General features: G+C 46.7%; 1 protein-coding gene across 2 annotated transcripts; it reads right to left on the bottom strand.

Annotated features, from left to right (window-relative positions):
• Positions 1–591: 591 nt before the first annotated feature.
• Positions 592–25,628, bottom strand: MEP1B (meprin A subunit beta). 2 transcript variants are annotated; one of them, XM_084888709.1, is made up of 15 exons: positions 25,342–25,628; positions 23,210–23,228; positions 22,358–22,408; positions 22,230–22,273; positions 19,998–20,076; positions 16,719–16,836; positions 15,896–16,074; positions 13,256–13,474; positions 12,274–12,426; positions 10,909–11,124; positions 8,130–8,573; positions 6,181–6,360; positions 4,763–5,033; positions 3,476–3,680; positions 592–795 (listed from the first exon to the last, which is right to left on the bottom strand). In XM_084888709.1, the coding sequence occupies exons 1-15, from the start codon at positions 25,402–25,404 to the stop codon at positions 781–783; spliced, it is 2,256 nt and encodes a 751-aa protein (XP_084744835.1). In that variant the 5' UTR covers positions 25,405–25,628; the 3' UTR covers positions 592–780. The 2 variants fall into 2 exon arrangements, with proteins under 2 accessions (XP_084744835.1, XP_084744834.1); XM_084888708.1 differs by lacking the exon at positions 23,210–23,228 and having other exon boundaries at positions 25,458–25,628.
• Positions 25,629–26,383: the final 755 nt, after the last annotated feature.

Below are 26,383 nucleotides of genomic sequence, written 5' to 3'. Positions count from 1 at the left end.
GAAGCTCTCTGGGGCCCTGAATAACGTTTAAGAGGGTGAGGGCTATGGAGACCCAAGCCTTTGAGTTTCATGTTTCCTCGTTGATTGTAGTTGTAGGTTCAAACAAATTCTAACCCAAACCCAGAGACCCCAGGATCTACGTGAGAAAGCAAGAGGGTGGACAGTCTGGGAGAGAGGGACACGTGTCCCCAGAGAGCACGGAGCTGTCCCACTGCCCCCCTAAGGTAAGGTGACCAGACGTCCCGCTTTGGGCGGGACAGTCCCAGTTTTTAACAATTTGTCCCGCGTCCTGTGGCGTTTCAGTCCAGCGGGACGCAGGACAAATTGTTAAAAATCGGGACTATCTTGCCAAAAGCAGGACATCTGGTCACCTTAACCTAAGGAGACAGGACAGCACAGCAAGGCCAAGGCTCCACGGGGGTGTCTAGGCCTCCCTGTGAGACCAGGGCCAGCCCAGGAGTGGGTGAGAAACCCGGCCAGCTCCCTAGCTGCTGGCTCCTTGGAGACAATACGATGCCTCTGGAGGAGCCTGAGTGCTCCCCGCCTTCATTTTTCACGTTTATTTTCCTTGCTTCCCCTCCTTTAAGAACAAAAGCACAAACAACATTCCACTAACGTGCCATTTGCCACAAGAACGGTTTACTCCAGGGCATGTCGCAATTCACGGAGCGGGTCCGTTTTTAGAAGGAGGAGGGGGTGGCAAGGTGCGTGAGGTGGAATCCGCGACACAGAGTCCTCTTGGGCTGCGTTGGCCAGAAGGCCGCCTCGGTGCGCTCATCTTCAAAACGCATGCTCCTGGCGGGGAAGGAACAACGATGACTTAACCTCTAACCTTAAAAGCTGCTCTTCCAGTGGAACCCATCCAGTGGTCCCATTTAAAATATATATATATACTTTATTGATTTTTTTTTACAGAGAGGAAGGGAGAAGGACAGAGAGTTAGAAACTCCTGCACACCTCCTACTGGGGATTTGCCCACCACCAAGGTACATGCCGATGTTTCTAGCTCTCTATCCCTCTCCCTTCCTCTCTGTAAAAATCAATAAAATATATTTAAATATATATATATTTTTTAAAAAAAAATAATAAAAAAAATATTATAACCTAAAAATATATTAGGTCTTGGATACTCATTTTTAAGAAAATATACTCTTAATTTTGTTACATGCAATGTTTTATTTTCATAGGTACCCTAATGGGGCATGTTTTTCTTTAGTTTCACGTACTAGTCATTTTCAGAGACTATTTTGAATGAAATGGAACTGGAAATTTTTTAAAGCTTCAGTTTTAGGTGATGTTCAGATCTTATGCCAATTTTTTTGGTGCTATTTTGTGAGTGAGAATAGAAATCTGCATGTGAAACTGTGCTCTCTATTACTGGGATACACAGTGGGTTTTGGGGCCCCGTCGTCCTGCCCTTTAACACGAAGGCTCCCATGTAGGACATGTGCTACTCCCAAACCCCCTTGCCCAATGTTTCCCTTTTCTTTTTCTTTTTTTTTTAAATATATTTTTATTGATTTTTCACAGAGAGGAAGGGAGAGAGAGAGTTAGAAACACCGATGAGAGAGAGTCATCGATCAGCTGCCTCTTGCACACCCCCTACTGGGGATATGCCCGCAACCAAGGTATATGCTCTTGACCAGAATCGAACCCAGGACCTTTCAGTCCCCAAGCCGACGCTCTATCCATTGAGCCAAACCAGTTTCGTCAATGTTTCCCTTTTCTTGGGGGACAGCTCCCATCCAATGGCTACTGACGCTGTGAGCACCTCCCTGGCCTCCATTCAGGACACACCTAAGGGGCCATCCCAGCTGCAGAGATTGAGGGGGGCTGAGCCCTCAGCTGCTGAGAGGGTTAACTTGAAAAGCAGGCAGACAGCGCAGGGTCCAGGGGAAACAGAGGCAGGGCAGACACGGCTGCTGGAGCAGCCTGACCACAGGGACCAACCACGAGGAAATAATAATGTGTTTCTGGACTCAGGCGGGAGGCGTGGGGAAACAAGGCGGGCCTGCAGCAGCCAGGTGTACGAACGCATAGAAACACAGAAAGTTCAGCACGGGAGCAGGGAAAGCACACCCAGGAACAGGGACCGTTCAGACGGGAGCAGGGAAAGCACACTCAGAAACACTGCTGGGCAAGAACAATTGAGGACGCTCATCAGGTAGCACAGAGCAGGTACAGCAAATACATATCCCGGCCTCCCAGGCTCTCCCAGGCAGCCCGTTCTTGGGGCCCCTCCCCTGCAGGGAGCCTGAATCTGCTTGCAATAAACTTTTACTTAAATCCTCTGTCTGAGGAGCTCATTCTCCGGGACACGACCCAGGAAACACCTTGGCTCACGGTTCCGGCCACTAATCACTCATCGCGGTGACCACATCCAGCCCAACCGCCCGCCCTCAGCCCAGCTGCCCTCTCTGGCCCAAGTGCTCCCGCCCGCCAGTGTCCACCTGAGCCTGCTTTCCAGCAACCAGCTGAGCCTGGGGGGGTGGCAAGTCTGAGGCCAGACTTCAGCCCTCCACATGGGAACTGGCCAGACAGGTGTGACTGCAAGTGAAGCCGGAGCGGGAGCCTTCTCTCACAGGAGGGCCCCAGATGCGCCTGCACCCCCTCCCCGCAGCCTGAGCCCCGCCATCACGCACAGGTGTTTCCCACGAAAACCTCCAGGCCACCCTCTGTCCCGGAGGTGGGAGCTCGGGCAGGGTGGCTCTGCCCGTCAGCAGGGACCCAATCCCAGGAAGATAACCAACTCCCCCCAGAGCCTCCTCGGACCCCAGTTTAAGAACCGGTGATTCAAAAACAGATGCAGAGACACAAAAGCATCAGACAGACCGTCCAACCTCAGGGGGAAGGCGGGGAGGGGAGGGTTAGAGATCAACCCAAGGACGTGCATTCATAGAAGCATAGCCTGTGGACACAGACAATGAAGGGTGAGGGCCTGGGGGGCGGGGTTGGGGGTGCTGGGAGAGGTCAATGAGGGTGGGGGAAGGGAGACATAAGGAACACTTTCAACAATAAAAAATTTAAAATAAATAATTTTTTAAAGAGAGAGAGAGAGAGAGAGAGAGAGAGAGAGAGAGAGAGAGAGAGCCGTTGATTCATTGTGAAGGCCACCAAAACACATGGTCCCAAGCAGTGGTCCCCAGCACGGGGAAGGAAGAGAAGCATTTTTAAAGTCTATTTTAAAAAGTAGCCGAAGCCTGTTTGGTTCAGTGGTAGAGCATCGGCCTGCGGACTGAAAGGTCCCAGGTTCGATTCCGGTCAAGGGCATGTACGTTGGTTGCGGGCACATCCCGGGTAGGGGGTGTGCAAGAGGCAGCTGGTCGATGTTTCTCTCTCATCGACGTTTCTAGCTCTTTATCCCTCTCCCTTTCTCTCTGTAAAAAATCAATAAAAATATTTTTTAAAAGTCTCCCTTCTTCCTCATACGAGTTCATTCCTAGGTTTGAGTCACCAAATCTCAGACCCGACTCACGTTTTCCACAGGAACTTCGACCGTGCTGGGGCCCGTCTTCTGGCGGTAGCACCTCCGGGTGCAGTAGACACTGAGCAGGGTGACCACCAGCATCACCCCGAACACGGCGGCCGTGGAAGACGCCGCGATGACGATGGTGTCGCGCGTGGAGCCCCTCTTTTCACACCGCGCCCCCATGTACCACCAGTCGTCCCCCGACGGGCACCTGCGCGGCCAGAGCAAGCTCTGTTAGGAGCTGGCATTTAAATCAGGCATCTGCTGCCTGGCGGGCGTGACTCCGTGGACGAGCATGGCCTTAGGAACCAGGAGGTCACGGTTCGATTCTCGGTCAGGGCACAGGCCCGGGTTGTGGGCTCATCCCCAGTGTAGGGCGTGCAGGCAGCCGATCGATGATTCTCTCTCGTCATTGATGTTTCTCTCTCCCTCTCTCCCTCTCTCTTCCTCTCTGAAATAAAAAAATAAATAAATAAATAAATCTGAGCATCTTCGCCATGAAAGGTGTGTGTCAACGTCCAGGTCCTTGACCGTGGGGACATTTCACTCCGGACTAGAGGGGGTCGGACCAGCACCACGGGCCAGTTGGCACCATGGGCCAGGTGGCGACACGATCAGAAGCCATGACTTCTCAGAACAGCAGCTCCGAGGAGGAAGGGAGCGTGGGGAATGAGAAAATTTAGTTCTCAGGGTCCTCGTCCCTCACCTCCCAGCTCTACACCCTGGCCAAGCTCTTCCCAAAACTTAAGTATCTCCACCTACTTAACAGGGCAGTTACACTGACCACTTCAGACTATTGTGGGGACTTCAGATATGTCGCTCTTGAGGACTTTTTCAGACAATGAGAACATAATGTGCTGTTTCTTATTGATTTTTTTTTTTTTTTTTTTTTTTAAGAGAGAGAGAGAGAGAGAGGGAGGAAGAGAGGGTTAGAGAGACAGAAAAATCATCTACCAGCTGCCTCCTGCTCGCCCCCTACTGGAGAGCAAGCCCACAAGCCAGGTGTGTGCCCTGACTGGGAATCAAACTGTGACCTTTTGGTTCCTAGGTTGATACTCAACCACTGAGCCACACTGGCCAGGCTCGTGTGCTATTTTTTCATAAGTAATTTTATTGTTCTTGTGACTATCCAAAGTCCCAAATAAAGAGCAAGAAATAAATATCCTATGGCTGGTTCTGAGATGGGAATGAGCTGATTTCACTCATGGGAGGTATCAGTATTCACTCGTACAGAGCGGGAACGACAGGATTTCAGACAGAAAAGGGGGGAGGTCTGGCCCAGGGACCCCTCACCTGCACTCAGCTTTGCCATTCCAGATGGTGCAGACACCGTCGTTCTCACAGGCGAAGTTCACGCAGAGGCCAGCGGTGGGGGTGCTGGCGGTGGGGGTGCTGGCGGTGGGAGTGCTGGCGGTGGGGGTGCCGGCGGTGGTGGAAGTGCTGGCGGTGGGGGTGCTGGCTGTGGGGGTGCCAGCGGTGGAGGTGCCGGTGGTGGAGGTGCTGGCGGTGGGGGTGCTGTTGGTGGGGACCGGCTGCGGGGCTGTGGTATTCAGGTGGGATATGTCTAAGGGCGGAGAGCAGGGGTGGAAATCAGGTTTTGCTTTCACAAGTATTTGACTTCTAAATTTCAGAATAGATGATCGGCTTTCAGGCTGGTGAGAGATGCAGGTCATCATGCAGCAGAGTCCAGCAACAGCCTGAGACAGTGAACTACACAGAGGCAGCTTAAATCTAATAAAAGAGAAAGCGGGGCCCGCCTGGGGGCTACATCCGAACCCCGTATTTGCCGGGTCCTGGGCTTGCTGAACGCCAAGGGCTCAGGGCATGGTGGCTGTTAACCTAAGAATAAGAGGCGTTCTGAGAGGCCAGAGGCCTCCTGTTACTTGAGATCAGCTGAGTTACTTGGGGAAGCTGAATTCCTACAGAAGCCCAAGGAGCTGATGAGGAGACAAGGGGAGCTGGTGAGGAAGCGTGGGGGGGAGTCTGTCCATAAAGGAAAGGCACTGCTGCCGGGACCGGTTTGGCTCAATGGATAGAGCGTCGGACTATGGACTGAAGGGTCTGGGTTCGATTCTGGTCAAGGGCATGTGCCTTATTGCGGGCACATCCCCAGTGGGGAGTGTGCAGGAGGCAGCTGATGGAAGTTTCTAACTCTCTATCCCTCTCCTTCTCCTTTCCTCTCTGTAAAAAAAAAAAAAAATTAATAAAATATATTTGAAAAAATATATAATAAGAATAAATTTAACTTCATGTGCTTGTGTGACATTTTTATTTCTGGAATCCTAGACTATAGTTCTAGGGTATAATGGCTATACTTTAACTTACCTTTTTTAAAAATATTTTTTTTATTGTCGATAGTATTACAGATATCTCCCACCCACCGCCCTTTACCCCTCTCCTCCTCCCAGATCCTACCCCCCAACACACACACACTTTAACTTATTTCTAAAGTTTCCCAGCTAAAAGTTTTTTTTTACTATTATTCCATGTAGTGCTAATTAAAATCTTTACCCTGGAACCCTCCCTTTCAATTAGTTTCATATTGTTAATGATTCATACCAAAAAAATAATAAAATAAAAGAATAAGATTTCCACCCAGGCCCATTTCCTCCCACATCCCTAGTTAATACGCCTAAAAATAGAATCTGCCAGACCACAGTAGATACAGCAATGGCACAAGTAGCTTGGGTAGCACCATGCTATCTCCATACCTTCCACGGTCAGCAGGATGTAAACATCGTCTCCCTTGATGAAGTCTCTGCTCTTCAGCCGCTCGTGGGTGATGAAGGCACTGGTTCCCGAGCCCTTACCTCTTCTAAACTGAGTTCCGTTCGGGAAAAGGGCCTCTTGCCCCACTTTGGAAGGCCTGTCCCAGACATAGCTCCCATCGTCTGCAAAAGCAATTCGAATGCAGGGCCTGCATTCAGCGTCCGCTCGGCTCTCGGTGGTAGGAAACAGGCAACGTGAAACCCAACTAGGATGGAGCCCCCAGTGACTACATGACGCCATGGACCTGGGATGCGTCCCTGCAAGTCGCTGGCCATTTCCCTGCCCTGAGGAAATGAGGCTGCCGGTAGGGAGGACCACGCTCTGGGTCCCTCCCGGGTGCAGGGTACAGGAAGTGTCCCAGGTGGGGAGTCAGATCTGCACTGATGGGCCAGCACAGAGACCCACTGCCCGGGACAGTCATTGCTCATGACCTTCTGAGTGTAGATCATCCTGCTGACTGAGTTAAACCAATTTGCTGCTGATGGAGTGTTCAATATCAGCGCAGAGTGACTTATCTTAACTGACTGGCTCACCTACCAGCTGAGTCCTCAGGAGTAGAAGCGAGAGAGAGAGAGAGAGAGAGAGAGAGAGAGAGAGAGAGAGAGAGAGAGAGAGAGCAGTGCCCTGGGGACAGGTGGCAACCACCCAACCCGGAGCCATTGTCACCGTCATTCAGGGAGGAATGTGTTTTTTTAAAAAAAGGAAAGAAATTCTGAACATCACATCCTTACAGCCTTTTGTGGATGTTATTTTCCCCCCCTATGTCACATAAGTCCATTATTTTCGTGTGTAGAGTTCAGGTCTGGCAATAATATTCACCTGGCCATAATTCCACGTGTCCTTTTATTGGGTTCCAAGGTGGCAATGGGTTATTAAAATGAGAAATGTGGTCATTGTACCCTGGCCACATGGCTCGGTGGTTGGAGCATCATCCCATGCACCAAAAGGTGGGTGATCGATTCTCAGTGAAGGCACATATCTAAGTTTGCGAGTTTGATCCCAGTCGAGGTACTTACGGAGGCAACAGAGCAATGTTTCTCACTCACATCAATGTTTCTCTCTCTCTCTCTCTCTCTCTCTCTCTCTCTCTCTCTCTCTCTCTCTCTCTCCTCTCTCTAAAATCAATAAAAACATATCCTCCATCAAGGATATTAAAAAAACAATGAAGAAATGTGATAGCCTTCTGGATTCTGCTCCTTTTGAGACTGAAAGATGGGGGAAATGCCCCCATTGGCAAGTCCTCCAGAACTCCATAAAAAGGTGTAATCCGCTCCCCGATTCCCGACACTCCACAGCATCTGCTCCTCTGCGTTCTGAACAAAAACCACCCCCCTTACAAGAGCTGCCTTGGCTTGGGCGCCCCCAGTGGCAATATCAGGGTAGCCCGGAGTAGGAGAACTCAGCAGCTGGGCGCCTCTTCATTCTGGGCCTTTCCCCAAACTGCAGTGCTCGATCTGGAGTGATTCTCATAACTAATCTCTGTGGTTGTTGTCACTGCCCCCTGTCACTGCTGAGACACTACATACACCCCAAGAGGTTATTCCTCAAGATCTATTCTCTTAGCCGATGAGAAGCAAACCTTGGATTTCCATGCAGGCATGTCAGACTCTAAAACCAGCATTCCTGGCCCAACACTGGGAATTCAGGAATGGCCATCCAGTCCCAGGAATGCAGTCAGTATCGTCTCTGTCTGCCGCTTCCCTGCTGACAATCCTGATGCTCTCCTGCCCCGGAGACTGTCCACAGCTGCAGAAACTCTTCCCCTTTCCCCCTCTGCTCCTGAACCTGGGCTCAGAACCCCTCGGTGCCAGGCTGTGCAGTCATTCCCAAGCCACCCATCCCTCCACGAGTAAGGACCGTGTGAGTGCAATAAAGAAAAGGAGCCACGAACCATCAGTCAGCAGCGGGTCTGTAGTCACACTCCGCTGGTTGGACATACGCTGTCGAATGTCAGGGTTCTGGTCCAGGAGTGTCATCGTGGCTTGTTGCCAAGGACAGGGCCACTCTAATTGATCATCATTGGCTCCAGAGATCAAGTGGAAATATATCCCTGCGTTCGTCGGATTGCTTAGGGTCAAGGAGATCTGGAAGGCATAACCTTTAGGAGAGTAAAACGGAGGGCTATAGAGGGCTCCATCGAGGCTGCCCATCAACTGTGTGAAGTTCCTGATGCGCCAGATATGATGAGGGCACCGCGTTTCCGAGAGATTGATGTCGTCGATGGACAGGCCACCCAGGGATGCACCAGCACCTCTGACCCCTCCAAACAGCACTCTGAATTTGTTGGCTACTTTCAGCGGTACGTGGTAAAGTTGCCAGCTCCCCATGGGTATATCTGCAAAACACACATTATTATTGCAAAGAAGACACAGGACCGTGGACCATGAGAGTTCTAGCCTTGGTGGACGAACGCTTGTCCTAGGACCACCGATTTCCACAGGTCTGAGGTCTGGCTTCCCCACTCCTCCAGCCCCTGTCCTTTCACTTCCACATATTTCTGTGGGGTCGGACTCCTCTCTATAACATTCGTATGTTTATCTAGTTGTTTCTCAGATAGGTTACCCTTTCCCAGAGATGGGTGAGCCAACAACAGCATCAAACTCATGAGTACTCCACGCCCTATGTAGGGGTGACCTTTCATTCTGTGTTAATTCTATGTTCATTAAACGGCCACACAAGCCCAATAGTCTACACGTGTACCCAGGATGCCTGTGACACCCAGTCAAAACCTCCTTTAATGTACTTATACTCTGCCTCTGCCTTTAAATGGACCATTTCCAACCACCTTTTCATCAGTGTTAAACAGTACCCCACCAAAAGCTACAAAGCCCACATCCTACAGTTTACTCCTTAATCAGACCAGTGACTCAACATTATAAATATTTATCTATTTTCATACCGTCTCCTCTCTCCCCAACTGCACTCCCCGCCACTGTGTCCCCACCCCTGGCTGGCTGCATGGCTAGGCTGTCCTGTCTTATTTTTCCGTATCACATCCCCAGATAAGAAAGAGTCTATTCACATTTTTTTTTTTTTTCAGAAGCCCTCAGGGAGAGAACAGCTCAATTGATGTGAGACTCATAATTAACACAACAATTTGAGATTTAAATATATTGGCACTTAATGAGAAAACACAATTGCTTGAAAATAACTTAGAAATAACCAGATTACAGAAAATGCCATTGTCCATGGATGGACTCTAGATTGAGCAAAAGCCTTTCACGAGAGCTTCCACTTTATTATAGTACTATCTGTTTAAATTCTGCACTCCTAGAAGAGATCAACCGGAGAACTTTTATACTCATATGCATAGCCATGGACACAGGCAACAGGGTAGTGAAGACCTGGGGAAGGTGTCGGGAGGGGCTGGGAGGTAAAATGGAAGATATCTATAATACTATCCTATGTAATAAGAGAGGAGTATGCTAATTATCCGTTACACCCTGAGGCATAGCAACTGACCACATAACAACCGGATCATGGATCAGGAGGAGGGTGGGGCAGCAAACTACAAGTGAGTGGCGGAGAGCTACAGGACAGAGCAGGGCAGCAAGCAGTGAGGGGGCACGGAGAGGAGCTACAGGAGGGTGGCAGAGAGCTACTGGCGCACGAATTGGTGCGCGGGGCTACTAGACGACAATAAAAATATATTTTAAAAATTAATAAATTCTGGACTCGTGAACAAGTTTTTAAGTACCTTCTGTGCTATTGTGTATCAGTGAGAATAGCACAGATTGCTAATGGAAAGGCATATCTGTGTCTTATATATGTGCTGTGTATTGTATTATATATACTTGCATATAAGGTATGTGTACAGTGTGTGCTATGTGTATATGTGAAGTGAGATTGAGACTCTCACTGTGGGTGCTCACAGGGAAACCATCATTGTTTTCAGATGGTTTTTTCCTAGTTAATGGGGGAGGGGGGAGAAAGACCTATAGCATACTATGGATCGATTTTACAGTAGGTTTTACTCAATTCATTCAAACCAGGAGGCCACCATGTGGGCAGACAGTCACGCCGTTGCCAGCCCCACAGGAAACCCTTCCCAACTCTAGGCTTTCAGAGGGGATTGGCATGCCCCCTCTAGCCATGATTGAAATGACAGTGGGCGCCCACATGGCATGGCCCTCACTCCACAGAGGGATTACCCCAGAAGTTCAATTAGCCAAGCCCTAAACATCAGATCCCTTCAGCGGGACTTGTTTGTAAGCTAGGAACTAGAGGAAGAGTCCCCTTTCCAGTCTGAAGTGGTAAGAAGTGAAACAGCCAAAGCCCCAGGTTCGAGGACAAAGCCCAGTGAGACGCAGGAGAGGCACCCAGCTGCATTCAGGGACAGGTCCCATCCTGCCGAGGCCAGCTCCTCCCTCGTCCATGCCACAGCTCAGCCACACCAGCTGGGGACGCTTCCCATGTTGCCAAAGCTGGCTTCCATCCTGGCCAAGAACTGGCCACCTACATGCCGGAGACTGAGCTACGGTTTCTTAGGTGAGTCACACCGCAGCGCAGAGGACCCTGGACGTAGCTTCCTTCCCACAGCATGGCCCCACAGGAGCAGCTGCTAAGCTGAAAAGCAATGACCCCGAGCCCTGCCCTCTTGTAGGTGGTGCACCGAACAGAGTTTAGACTGCCTCTCTCTGACCCACACAGAGAGGATGTGGGCACAGTACCTTTTATTTCTTCCACCAGGGTCACCGTTCCGTTCTCGGAGCCTGCGGAATACTCGCGGATGTAAATGTTCAGCTGGTCGCTGCCGCTCCCGCTGTTGTATAAATAGAACTGCAGGCACTGAAACCCGCGCTTCGGGTACAGGGTCCTGCTCTCCAGCACCGCCATGGCCCCCGTGCTCACAGCGCTGCTGTTGAAGTGCATGAAGAAGCCAGCGCCTGGGACAAGGGAAACAGCAGGCGTGAGAGAGAGCAGCTGCTGGGTCCAGGAAGCCTATCTGTGGCTCCCAAGTTCCCTTCACTGCCCACAGGGTACAGGGCACTGACATACGGTTCCAGGGGCAGGGAGTTTATAAGAGAGACAGTATCAGGCATCCATCTATAGAGGCTAACTTTCAAAAACGGAAAAATGTGTCACCTTCCAGTCCTATTATCTCTCTCTCTCTCTCTCTCTCTCTCTCTCTCTCTCTCTCTCTCTCTCTTTCTCTCTCTCTCTCTCCCTCCCTCTCTCTCTCTCTCTCTTCTCTTCCCTCCTTTTGGAATAATTCAGTTCTAGCCTTTTACCAAGCTTGATGGTGATAATACAACATTGTTGTCCATATTCATTGTGCTGCACATTAGAGCTCTAGGGCTTACTAACTACTCATGCAAGTTTGTACCCTTAAAAAACACCTGCCTCTCCCCAACCCACCCACCCGGAAACGGGGAAGCCTCTCGCGCTTGGAGGCCCACTCCCGCCTAGACCAGCTGAGCTGCAGGCAGTGCCTCTGGGCTGTGAAGTGTACTGTCACCTATTTGCTGACAGAAATGAGCAAATAAATGAAAAATTGGTACTTGTGGCAAAAACAAAAACAAAACAAAAACAAACAAAAAAAGCCCACTTAAATCAAAAGAAAATTATAATAGAAAAATATACTTATGAGAATAAAATTAAATAAATTGTACTCTCTACCTTCAAGTATTTTTGTAATGGCAGCATGCAGTCACGGCCAGCTGAAATCCTGACGCTGACCACTCCACGGCCCAGTGCCGCTCCCTAGCAAGTCACTTGCGTCCTGCAAGCTTGGAGGAAACAGCTCACTCCAAAGATGGGGTCCTCCAGGAGAGACTACCTCCCCTGCATGGGTGTCTAGAAGAGGGGGTAACAGGCTTCGCAGAGCCCAGCTCAGACTCGGGAAGTAAAGCCAGCTCAGACCACAAGCAGAGAGTTAGCTGTGTCCTTGTGGCACAGATCTGATCCCCGGCGGCAGCCTGTGGCTGTCGTGAGTAATGCAGAGAGGAGTTAGAGAGAGCAGGCCCCAGTCTCTCCTGGCCAAGGGCAAGGCTAGAAGCGCCATGGGCGTGAGCCTAGACGCCTCCCTCCGGTACCTGCGCACTGGCCCATGTTGGAGTGGTCGTTCTCTGGCCCGCTGGGCACCTGGGACAGCCGCTGCCAGTCCGCACTGTCGCCTGAGCCCTGGATCATACCGCACACATTTTCCAGCTCGAAATTGCACGAGTCCATGAAGCTCAAGGAAGAGGCTACAAAAGCAGAGAACAATTATTGATACTCACACATCATGATCATCTAAGTAATAGAAAGAGAGCGTAAGCCTAGCTGGTTTGGCTCAGTGGATAGAGCGTCAGCCTGCGGACGGAAGGGTCCGGGGTTCCCTTCCAGTCAACGGCACATGCGCGGGCTGCATGCTCGATCGCCAGCGGGGCATGCAGAGGCAGGCCACCGGTGATTCTCTCTCATCATTGGTGTTTCTAACTCTCTCTCCCTCTCCCTTCCTCTCTGAAAAATCAATAAAAATACATTTAAAAATAAAATAAATGAATAAACAAACAAACAAAGGTGGCGCCTCCCGGTTCTGGGTGGTGGGGGCTCGCAGACTCCGGGATGTCTCATGACCAAGACAGGCGCAGCTCCGCGGATCTGCATCCACCGCCTGGCCCAAGTCTTTTCGTGGAACCGTCTGACTCAGCACCCACGTCTACACTCCTGTCCTATTCAGATCACCAAGCCGGCACCCGCATCCTCTGGTCCCGTTTAGAGGATGGATGCGCCTCATTTGGGCTGAAAAGGGTTTGGAAGATCAGACTGGGCCACGTGTGCATTCGTGACCACTCAGAAACCTGCGTGGGACGTGTTCCTGCAAGACATGATGTATCTTTGCACCTGAAAGCCAGACGGCGTGAGAAGCAAAGTGCGGCCTCCACATGGTAGGTTGGGGTTTGGGTGCTTTAAAAAATAAAGTCAAGCTTTGATCATTTCAGAGAGCTCAGTAATGCTCAGCAAAATGGCACCGAACGTAATCCCCTCTGTGGAGCAGAGAGAGAAGAGGTCACCGCAGAGCCGGTCACATACAGCAGTTGTACAGCCGGTTCAGCTTGAGGAGGTCAGAGTCGCTAAAGTCCATCCGCTGGCCGATCACATCCATGAAGTCCGGGATCCTCGTTACGATTGTGGGTTCTGTTCCGTTTCTGAAGGCGGTTTTGCTGTAGTGCATGACTGACGTGTAGTCATAGGGGACGTTCAGAGTGTCCGAGACTTGGTCATCATAGATGTTAAAATTGTTCTCTTTGCCTGAAGGGTAAATTTAAAAAAATGTTTAAATTACTTGATGGCCACAGAATTCCATTTATTTTACTCTGAACGCTGCTAGTGTCGGAACGGAGACTGTAATAAACTCACTGCAACCTTTGCTATAACTGCTCTACATCATTTCAGGGGAGTTCCATGCAGCCTGTCTCAGAATGCAGTGTTCAGGCTTAGAATTGGGGTACCAGCCATCGCGCTGAACATATCTAAGCTTTCATTACAGCCCAAAGTTAGCTGTTAGCATTGGGCGCATAGTTCTGAGACCTGCACAGGGAAAGGAGGGTTCTAGAAGGTGCTGTGGGAACAGGCAGGTTCATGGCAGGTGGCCAGGGGAGGGCGGGGCGTCCACAGCGGGTGGAGGTGAAAGGAAGACGATGTGGGAGGTGCGGTGGGATGGGACCTGGGAATTATAATGCATATATAATGGATTCCCATAGTCAGGGGTTTTGTGGTTCCTGGGATATGTGAGGCTATTTTTTATTTTTTATTATTTTTTAAAAATATATTTTATTGATTTTTTAGAGGGAGGAAGAGAGAGGGATAGAGAGTTAGAAACATCGATGAGAGAGTCATCGATCAGCTGTCTCTTGCACACCCCCTACTGGGGATATGCCCGCAACCAAGATACATGCCTTTGACCGGAATCGAACCCGGGACCTTTCAGTCCGCAAGCCGACACTCTCCACATGTGTCAAACACAAGGCCGGCAGGCCAAATCCAGCCCGCCAGGCCTTGCAATGTGGCCCGCACTGCGCTGTCATCACTGCACTCCGCTGTCAGTTTATGACATTGTCAGTTTATGACTGTTCAGTAAACCATTCGGCCCACGATTTAGGCTGGATTTTAGATTTTGGCCCCTTCTCTGATTGAGTTCGACACCCCTATTTCACTGAGCCAAACCGGTTTCGGCTGTGAGGCTATTTTTTAAATGAATACATTTAGAGAAGGTACCAAGCTGCTTAGCATGACCTATGGGCAACTGATTGCAACTTGAAACCAAATGGTTTTGTGGACACCATGAGGTAGGTCTGTTGTCCAAAGCACATACATATGTTTTCAAATCTAGACAGAAGTTTTTGCCAACAACGAGACGCCAGGCACCCTAAAGTATGAGGCTATGGAGTAAAGGCAAGCACTGCTCTTGCTGTAGAAATCCTTTCGTCTCTGCTGGCCTTACCAAGTTGAGATCGGGACACGGGGAGAGGGCGTGGGAAGGAGCAGGAGCTGTGGTGTTAAGATTATGATGTCAGCCTTAATTGGTTTGGCTCAGTGGATAGAGCATTGGCCTGTGGACTAAAAGGTCCCAGGTTCGATTCTGGTCAAGGGCATGTACCTTGGTTGTGGGAACATCCCAATAGGGGGTGTGCAGGAGGCAGCTGATCGATGTTTCTCTCTCATTGATGTTTCTAACTCTCTGTCCCTCTCCCTTCCGCTCGGTAAAAAAATCAATAAAGTATATATTTTTTTAAAAAGATTATGATGTCAGCCAGGTCAGTGTGGCTTAATGGTTGACCATCGACCTATGAACCGGGAGGTCACGGTTCGATTCCCGGTCAGAGCACATGCCCGGGTTGTAGGCTCGATCCCCAGTAGGGGGCATACAGGAAGCAGCTGATCAATGATTCTCTCTCATCATAGATGTTTCTATCTTTCTCTCCTTCTCTCTCTTTGAAATCAATAAAAATATCTTTAAGAAAAAAAAGATTATGATGTCATAGGCCTCGGTACAGAGCAGACTTCACAGTGCCCCACACAGCCTCGATGCTATTCTCAGAGGCAGGGCAGGTGGCAGCTGTCACGGTGGGGAAATGTGGAGAGCCTGAGCTCTGGCCGGACCTGGTGTGAAACCTTCCAGTGCTGGAACACAAAGTCACAGGCGTTCAGGCTGTCCAACTACTGCACTGTTCCCCAATGGGGGTTCCGTGGATCCGTAAGTCCAAACACTCCACAAAAAGAAAACACAAAAAGACCCGGAATTATGCCGCTTTAGGAAAAGCTCCTGCCTCAGAGATTTATACTTCACGTTCATCTAACAAAGACTCGGAACAGCACAGCCGTGTACATGATGGTTTCATTTCTTTTAACCTAGGATTTCCCAGACTCATGTGACCGCGGATCCCTTTCCACTCAACACCCGTGAGCATGTTGGTGAGCAGGGCTCCCTAACACGTGATTCAGGAAACATTAGCTTCTAAGATCATGTCCAGCTCAAATGTATGAAGGGGTATGGCTATGCCCCAACAACCTTCATCCACTTCAACTCACTGAGTTAGAGCTAAATGAACTGACATCAAAACATCAGCGTTTTCCCAGTGTGTAAGGTGGGCACAGATGGCAGGAGAGGGCACAATGCTTAGATTCAGTCCTTAACGAAATAAAAAAAGTAAGAAAACAAGAGGAATATACCTGTCTGAATTCTGTCCCAAATTATGTTGACGTAGTCGTCCCGGTCAGAACGCGACTGCTCGTGCCAGAAGCCCAGGGCGTGGAGGAACTCGTGTTGAATGGTTGCTATTCTGTCACAGTTTTCCCCAATGGAGAGACTTTGGTTCCCAACGCGCTTGTTTCCTATCGAAGACCAGCAGCTTACAGGAGAGATTACAGGAGGAAGGAGAGAAGGTGTTATAACGATGCAGGTGGAGGTCTCAGGTCAAGATGCCTAGTTGCTAATCTGCTCAGTTACCCACAGGGATCCTTCACCATGGAGGGACCTGCACACGAGTCCCTTCTCTCCTAACCCTGGTGAGCTAGGAACAGTGTTCCCCCCAGATGTCCAAGTGTTTCGGATGGTCCTTGCTATGCTGATGGTCCTTGCTATGCTGAACAGCAACCACCCAGAATTGCTGCGCTCCAAGCTAATAGCACTGTCACCTTCTTAACTCAGGGAGTAAGAGTCATTAGGTAAAAATAGATTTAAATACACACACACACACACACACACACTCATGTTTTACTTGAAGAGGAGCTGAAGTTTACAAAGTTGTGAGATGAATGCCATGCAATCCCACTCTCCTTATATTAAAAAAAAAAAAAGATTGGCAGATGGCTTGCATGTATGAAAATATTATTTTATGGCTAGAAAAACTAGATCCAGCTGTCTTTAATTCTTCAACAAATAGGGAAGGAAACTCCACCCTCCCTCAAGATCAAGGCCTCGGGCAATTGCTGTGATATCCTGTCCCAGCCACACAGTTCTCATTAACACCCTCAGAGAACACTCCTCACGTACCCACTGCCCTTGAACACTGATATGAAGTTCGCTTCTCCAGTCCAAGGCTTGAAGTCAATGCATGTTTTTAAGCGATAGCGTTCAAATGCGTTGAGGATAACTCCCTTAGCATTCATTTCTGAGGGAAGAAAACAAAAATACGTAGCTCATTCATATAAACGTGAGTTAAAACCCTATGACATTTCATCAACATTAAAACAAAATGACGTTGGAGAAAAATATGGACAATAATACTGCCATATTATAATGCAAGTATTTGATTACTCTTCAGGCCCCTTATTTCACCCCATATTTCTATGTATACCAGTTCCTAAAAGTTGCTCCCCAGGTTGAATTTCACCTTTGGACATCTCACTCAATACCATCTTCTGGTATTCAATCAGATCCACTATCTGTGGAGTACCTGTTACATGCAAGGCACCATCAAAGATAGTCATTCATGCCCACGTTTCAACCTTTTCCTACATCCAAATAACTCCCAAATATTTCTCTCTCTGAGTGACCAGGCTACCCACCAACACTTTCCATAATATCTCTACCACAGAGAGCCTAATGCACTTCAAATTCTGCATTCCAGAGACTAATTTACACCACACTTTTCTATCCCACCCACCCACTTTAAGACATATTTCTTATTCTTGTTAAAGGTGCTATGATTCCTGGGCACTAGCATCCCTTTACCTGGGCCTACCTTTTTGACCTCTTGCTGTCAATCACTAAACCTAAAAATTGCCTCCTAAATGTCTTAGATGTATTGATTCTTGTCTACCCTTACTTAGAGAATCTTGGCTCAAAAACTCTTTGGTTGTTCCCTAATTATCTTCTATAGTCTCCCACCTGATCTTCCTCCTTTCTTATTGCCCTATCAATAATACATTTCTAGCCGAAACCAGTTTGGCTCAATGGATAGAGCATCGATCTGCAGACTTAAGGGTCCCAGGTTCGTTTCTGGTCAAGTGCATGCACCTTGGTTGCGGGCACATCCCCAGTAGGGGGTGTGCAGGAGGCAGCTGATCGGTGTTTCTCTCTCATCGATGTTTCTAGCCCTCTATCCCTCTCTCTTCCTCTTTGTAAAAAAATCAATAAAATATATATTTTTAAAATAATACATTTCTATACTGTCTCAAAGGGGTAACAATCTTTTTCCACAAAAACTTTTGGTGGTTCCACATTACCATCAGTATAGACATTCCCAATCCAGATCCTGCCTCCCTGTTCACCCTCACTATCTCCTTCCTTCCTGTATGCATCCCAGCTAAGGGTGGCTGTTTTTCCCTTCCCCATGCCTTTGCACATGGGCCTAGGGCACCCTTCCCTAGAGGGATCTCACCAGGGAAATGCTATAAGTGTCATTGTGGTGGGTGAAAAGCACTTCACGCAAAGAAATGAATGTCTCTTGAGGAACAGAATGCAAACTCAATTTCCATCTCACTTGTCCCTCCTCCCCAGCACCCATAAATGGTGTACAACTTGCACAACCTTCACTCACCCCTGCTGTTCAGTGACAGCTGTTCCCTAATGTTCATGCATTTAGATGGAAATGGCTCACATAGCTCTTTTAACATATGACTAATCATATGACTATTCCATTCTATTGTAATTAGTTTTGGGTTTATCTGAATATCCACTGAAATGCATAATCTCTAAGGTAAAACTTCCAAACAGCAGTTTCTAAACTGATATCATTTTCACTCGTCCATACACAAAATGAGGATCGGCCCTGTTGGCATGACTCAGTGATTGAGTGTCGACTTACGAACCAAGAGGTGATGGTTCGATTCCCAGTCAGGGCTCATGCCTGGGTTTTGGGTTCGGTACCCAATGTGGGGCATGCAGGAGGCAGTCAATCAATGATTCTCTCTCATCATTGAATTTTCTATCTCTCTATCTTTCTCCCTTTATCTCTGAAATCAATAAAAATATATTAAAAAGTAAAATAAAGACCATGTTTTAGAGTGGCCCATTATAATTAAATTTCTTCTATAGAAAAGCTACTCTTGCCCTAACCGGTTTGGCTCAGTGGAGAGAACATTGGCCTGTGGACTGAAGGGTCCCAGGTTCGATTCTGGTCAAGGACATGTACCTTGGTTGGGAGGGAGATCAGCTGGGAGACTATGGGAAATAATTAGGGAACAACTGAAGAGTTTTTGAGCCAAGATTCTCTACGTAAGGTTAGACAAGAATGGATACATCGAAGACATTTAGAGGCAATGGGGAGTGTGCAGGAGGCAGCTGATCGATGCTTCTCTCTCATCAATGTTTCTAACTATCTCCCTTCCTCTTTGTAAAAAAATCAATAAAATATATATATTTTTTAAAAGCTATCCTTGGTTTTGAATTAGATTTTTCTGACTTTTTACAATTAAAACACTATTTCTTTTATGAAAGGAGGGTGATAAAAGATAGTGGGTTCTTGTTTAAGCACCTGACTTGGCAAAACGAAACATTGGTAAAGCATTGCCAGTTCCTAGAGTTTTATTTGTTTGGTTGTTTTGTTTTTTACTCATATGAGAATCTGAACATATGGGAAACCACAGCTTCACAATAAACACTAGCTCCCTAATCTTCGTGTCCCTGGAATGTTGGTTAAATTAATTCCTTTATTGTCCAAAGCTCAACCAATATTTCAGACAAAATCACTTAGGCTCTTTTTATTGTCCACTTTGCTTATTTTTCTAAGTAACTTTACATACCTACAGAAAGCAGCAAACAAAAAACCATCAAAAAACACAATTACATGCTCTTAGAAATACTGTAATCACATTCTTTCAGGAACATATAACAGTTATGGACACTCCAGGGTGTATACCGTGTTTCCCCGAAAACAAGACATCCTCTGAAAATAAGACCTACTTACAGGTTTCCTTCTGAGTGAAATATAAGGCATCCCCCGAAAATAAGGCCCCCCCTAGGCTAAACATGAGAGATTTGGTCTACTGATTCTGAAAGAAATGGAGTCACAAGAAATTCACCAGGAAATTCAGGAATTGGATTGCTATGATGATGTTCCAGAAGATGATGACATGATTGTCATTGAATAAATGAGTAAATTCTTGATACTGTAGGATTCACAGTTTGTCTGGTTTGTGTTGACAACTACCGTACTACCGTACCGTATACAGGTAATAAATTCCCTTTATTTTCATTTAACAATAAATGTGTACCGTATTCTTCTTCATGGAAAAATAAGACATCCCCTGAAAATAAGACCTAGCGCATCTTTGGGAGCAAAAATTAATATAAGACACTGTCTTATTTTCGGGGAAACAGGGTACTAACCCAAGCTATCTTCTAGAACATATGGAATGGTATGAGGCCATCTATAGTTTTCTCCAATGATGGAATTTCTATCTTGCACCTGTAAAACATAAATATGAAAAAGGTAATTAAATGAATCAGGCAAAAGTTTACAAAGCAATAAATATTTAATCTAGCAGTAAATGAGGTTTTAAACTTCCCCAACCAGCTAAAACAAACTGTGTGTATGCACATGTGCCTGTGTATGTACCTCTGCTTTTATCATATTAGAACAAAGTTTCTAGGAGGAAATTTCTATCACTAATTTTGTTTATAGAGTTGAAGAAGAAATCATGCAAAACTGTGTAAATAATGATTGTTATAAAATGAACTATAAATATTGGTAGACTAGTTTCCTATACAAGAGACTAGTGGCCTGGTACACAAAATTCATGCACATTAAAAGGGAATTCATTAGAGGAAATATTTTAATATTGTGTCAGAGATGAAATGAAATTAGTAAAATGTATATGAAAATCTTCCTCCTGTCAGAGTCTGGGGCACACTGTGGGACCCAGAGTCAAGTTTCTACCCACCCATGTGCACCTCAAAATCATGCAGTCCCAGACCCAGCTGGACCCACCCCCCTTGGGTGAAATCCAGACCCAGTCAGTCTTACCCCTGGCGCAGCCTGAAGTCCTCCAGCCCAGTGCCAGGCAGAGGATGCTGGCTCAGGTCCCCCATCAAGACCCACTGGGTGGGGGGCACAGCTTCAAGTCCCCCAGTCTGGTGCCGAGCAAGGGACACAGCCTTAGGTCCCTCAGTGCACCCTCAGGTACCCTGGCCCAGCATCGGGAAGGGGAACCTGAGGTTCCCCCATTAAGCCCCACAAGGTGGGGGGCGTAGCCTCAGGTCTCCTGCCCCAGCCCACACAGACTCAGGTTTCTGCTGATTGCTCATTACAGCTCAATACAGGAACCCCACCTATGCTGTGGGTGCAGCTATCTTATGATGGCATGAGGGTCAATTTGCATATTACCTCTTTATTATATAGGATTACAAATATACAAAAAGGAAGTGATAGCAAAACCTCAATAATCTTGATCTTAGAGTCAGAAAAAGTTACATGAACTGGGGCAACATTTTTAAAATTTTTAAACAACTTGAAATTTTTATAGTAAAGAACTAATTTCGCCCATGCCATCATCCAGTCAACAGAATGAACACCGTTCTAGGGAATAGGGGTTCGCTGGTAACAAAACTGCCAAGGTCTTCACCTTCAAGGAACTAATATCTAGTGAAAGAGACAAGTAGAAGGTAAGGAAACACATTAAGATGAAACAGGCTGCATTTAATTGTAGTGGAGGACATTTTTTTTAAGGGGGGGCGGGGAGAGTGTAGATAAAAGTAAATGGGTAGGGGAGTATGTTAATAAGAGGTCAGGCCAGAAGTCTTTGAAAGGAGGACATTTAAGGTGGAACAGGAATGATAAGAAGAAGCCAAAATTAAAAGGAACCTTGGGAAGAGGAACCAGTGCTCGCCCTGGTTCTGACAGGGGAATATGCTTGGTATGTTTTGAGGATGATTTGAGGCCGAAGCCTAATGAGTTAGGCCAGAAAAGAAATGAGATAAGGGAGGAGGACAGGGAGGGGAGGGGAGAAGAGGATAAATGAGAGGAGAACAAGGCAGGAGTTAAATTATGTGAGGTCTTGAAGACTATGGGTAAACTTGGACATTATGCTGAATGCAATAGGAAGCTATTGAAGTTTCAAGCCAGGAAGTGAAATGGTGTCATTGAGTTTTCCCCTTAGAAAGGGGCAATATTTGAAATAGAAGGACAAGTTAGGAGAAAAGTGGATTCTTTGAGTTATAGATTGGAGATAACAATGACAGAACTTGCTGAAGATTGGGTGGTGGGGAAAGGGAAGAAGCAAAGGAGACTCCTGGAGTTTTCACTTATTCAATGGCAGCCTGTGAAGGTGTAGTAAGGACTTCACTGAGAGGGGAGATTCTGTGCAAAGTCTGGGAGGACCTCTACTTGGCAACACGACTGTTAGCTGTCAGGATAGAAGTCACAAAACCCAACTCTTATGGCAAAAAGCCTGATTCCCTGAAGATGTAGAAGTTTAGTTTAGCTTTGCTTCAACTACATTGGATCAGTGAGGTTCTATTAAAAACATGAAAATATTGTTCCAATAATGAAAATATTGGATACTATGTTTCTTAGCTTCCAGTGGTTAATAGAAGAGTCTTCCTTGCATTGTCTCAACTCACCCTGTCCAGTTTGATGTCTCCCTCAAAAAGATCCAGACCCAAAGCTAAGAGGAAAGATAGAAATTCGTGTTAGCAAATGTGTTCAAACTCCTCAGTTAATAAAAGGTGTAAAAAAAAAATCCACAAACCTTCATTAATATCAAATATATCCTGGTCAATTCCACCATCTACATCTTTAACTGAAATAAAGAAAAACACATTGAATGTTATGTTTCTAAAAGAAGAAATCTTTATCAATTATTGGATTAGAAGTGAGCAAGATTCTAATCAGATGAGTGATTACTTGTTTCTGAATTAATACATATACATTGATTGGTTGATTGGTTGGTTGGTTGGTTGGTTGAGAACTTCTCATGAACCAGGCTTAAGGCTATGGAGCTTTTGCATTTATGCTTTTGTCCCTTGAATCCCTAATGACTTCAAGAATAGGAAATTCTTTACTTCATATAATATTAAACTCAATTTGGAAGACTAAGTAGCAGAATTGATGAAATAGAAAGCAAATATTTAAAATTGGTCAAACCAGTTCCGTCTACCCATATATGTATATTCTTTGCAATAGAGTATCTTGGAACTCTCAAGCAAAATCCCTAACTTAAATTTAAATTTATCTTTTAAATTGCAAAGGGGTGAATAACATGGCCAAATATCTCAGTGTACAGCTGAATAGAATGTTCATCTGATCTGACACAAAATAGCTAAATTAATAAGAGCAAGCATTTATGGATGTCTGTGTGTCAGGCACTGTGTTTGACCTTTCCTACTCCTCCATCTTGTTTTTCTGCTGGGTACGTAGAACCCTGGATCAGGAAATAAAATGCTCCTCAATGAATCAAGAGAAGGCAGTATTTGATCAAAGTTCAATGCAATTATGCAAGCACTTAGCATTAAATGTGTCCCAAGTTCTTCTGTTCTGCTGTTCTATTATATACCTAACTTCCTTTTCATGTAACTTAGAGCAAATCTCAAAACACACTCACCAAAATGTTCTGGAGTTGGCTGGGAAATAAACACATAAAAGAAGATATTATTATGATGCCCATGATTTAATGGTCTTCTGGGTTCCAATTTATATCTAGCCATTTGGGGGAGGGGGGCGAAGGGGGGAAGAAGGGGTTCCATTAATACAGGGGTCTTCAAACTTTTTAAAGTGGGGGCCAGATCACAGTCCCTCAGAGAGCTGGAGGGCCGGACTATATGAACTACTAATTCCTACTGTAACACCTTGGCTGCGCTCACTGCCCAAAAAACCTGGCGGGCAGGATCAGACTCCCCTGGGGGCTGCATGTGGCCCGCGGGCCGTAGTTTGAAGACCCCTGCATTAATACTATGAATTACTTTCTGACATTTATCTAAGACAGTTAAATTGGAGTCTAAGATGACTTTCTGACCAAAGCATCTTCCCATTTCATATAAAAAAAAAATAAAACTTCCTGCCTGGCCGGAGTGGCTTAGTGGTTGAGCGTCAACCTACGAACCAGGAGGTCACGGTTCGATTCCCAGTCAGGGCACATGCCTGGGTTGCCGGCTCCATCCCCAGTGTGGGGCATACAGGAGGCAGCTGATCAATGATTCTCTTTCATCATTGATGTTTCTCGTCTACGGCTATACCACCCTGAACGCGCCCGATCTTGTCTCATCATTGATGTTTCTTTTTCTCTCTCCCTCTTCCTTCCTCTCTGAAATCAGTAAAAAAAAAAAAAAAAAAAATTTAAACTTCCTGGTATATGAAAGAAACTAGAAACCAACTTCACAGATTGAAGAGAAGGCAGAACATAGGACTCCAGCCCTGAAATGTGTTCACTTTTATCATACATTTCCAAAGAATTCATGGAGTTGTGTTTGGAAACCCTAAAAATGTATTCCCAACGTTGAAATATTATTATAATGTATAACAATCCTTTAAAAATAAATGTTATTGAAGACCTCATTAATCATGGTTTACTTTTCTATTTTACTCAAGACCCTGCCTTCAAAGACAATACCAAACGTTTTTGTTTGTTTTTTTAAAAGCCTATGGGTGTAGATAGCATTGTTATTACAAACAAACACACTTCTGAAGACAGAAGCAACCCAATGAAACCTAGACTACATCGGTGGGAAAATCAGGTAGCCCTGGGGAGTGTCTAGGGTGGGCTATAAAAAGCTCAGGGGGCCAGCAGATGGCACATCTAGGTTATAGTTCTGATGCCACCAGCTACGAGGAAGGCAGCTCAGCTCCCCTTCCTAACACTCGGTCAAACCCAGTCACACTGCTCTGCAGAGCATTGTGAGGCTTACATGATGTCACATGAAAGCACTTTTTAAACTATAACAAAATGTCACCCAGATGTAAGGAACAATTTTGTGTAAAAGCAGGTTCTGTGTCTACGTTCTAGATTCACGTGGAGCCTTTGGAGAGAGTGGGCATGAGCACATTGGACCATGACCGTCCTCACTGACGGTAACAGGCTTCAGCCACACAGACACACGCATGCAAGCGTTTCCACCGAACAACCTGTGCCTTTTGTCCCGATGGCAGTTTGAAGGCTGTCCCAATGGCTTCTCTTGTTCTCAGCACTACCGTGGCTGTTCACGGAACATTAGCATATGATAATGACTGTCGTTTTAAAGGACAGCTAGAGGCTGCCCAGGCATTGGGAACCTCACGTATACCCTCCGGCTGGGTGGTGGTACAAACTGTCTGTCACTCAGAGGCCCGGTCTCACTTCATGAGGGAGCGGCTGGGAAATCCCATGTTGCCTGCCTTCCTAAGCATGTCCTGTGCCCTGACAGGCACCATTCACGCCAATCTCGCCTCACCTCCTGGGCCAGCAATCTGATGTCATTCAGCGATAAAAATGGAATGATTTTCCCGTTTCCCATCTCATCAGCAGAAAACTTGTCACATACCAATGACACAGAGAGAAACCTAGCGTTACGTCCATGTCTCTGACTCCTCAGACCTGCCCGCCCCTGCTTGCCAAAAGGAAACGCTCATTCCAAACACATCAACATTCGTAAAAAAAAAAAAAAAAAAAAAAAAAAAACAGAAAGCAAACCAATTTTTCTTTAGCAAATGGTATCAACGGCCCAGATTTTTCTGACTGTCCTCCACACATTATTTTCTTACCAGGCCAGACACCAGGAGGCAGGAGGCAGCGAGCAGCAGCCGAGGCAGAACCCATGAATCCATGCTGTCACCTGCAGCTGCAAGTTGCAAACTCTGCAATTGAGAACAGTGCTTACCTTTTAAAAGGCAAACATCATAACTTCTAGCCTTTGATCCATCTTGCAGGCCAACTCGCCGCAGTGGTAATGCCTCCAATCAAGGAGTTAAAGTCCAGTATCCCTCTCACGGCCCATGGAGTTGATTGCTTGTCTATTTTTTTCTGTGTGTGTCAACATTCCATAGGCAAGTGCCTGACGTAAGTTCTCGAATGTATACCTGCTGGTGCCCACAGACAATGGGTGCCTATTGAGTGAAAGAAAATGTCAGATTACTTTTTAAGCTCCGTCTTTCAAATAGTAAACATTGTGTGGCTCCGCCTGCCCATTCCGACCAGTGTGTCCACAGCTTTTCATTGTTCATTCGTTTAATAAAATGTGTTGTTACAAAATCCATTAATGTGCTAGACATCTGGTACATTTGCGACCCAGGTAAACAGTAGCCAAATACCAACATACTCCATTCCTGGAAATTCCCCTCAAGCAAACTCAGGTGGGACTTCAGGTAAAGAGGCCAGGGCTGGTTACCAGTTTTCCGATAAGCTGATGTTCCCAATCTATCTCTCAATTCTGCTTCACTTTTTCCTTCTTTTCTTGGGCTAACTTCCCTTTAGGGACAACTTACACTAACTCAGTTCCTCCAGTTTCCCTCTCAACTTACTTGTGGAGCAGGTTCAATTTTTTAAGTATTATTTTCCCCACATTATTTCTTTCCTACCCAAGCTGGCCCGGGCCCATCCCATGTTAATAGCAAGGATCTTAGAAGACATGTAACAGAGACAAAGGGCATGGAGGCTGCTTCATGAACACAAGAAGGCGTTCCCACCCTCTGAGAGTGAAGGGGTGTTAAATGCCATGTGTGCATCAAGGTCCCACTTGCTCTCTGGGATCCCCAATAGGGTTTTGAGACCCAAACCCAGCAGACCTATTTCCTGGCTAGAGCCACC

Source organism: Pipistrellus hanaki, assembly GCF_964339955.1.
Source record: "Pipistrellus hanaki genome assembly, chromosome: 6".
NCBI lineage: Eukaryota > Metazoa > Chordata > Mammalia > Chiroptera > Vespertilionidae > Pipistrellus > Pipistrellus hanaki.
This window is presented reverse-complemented; position numbering and strand designations above follow the sequence as displayed.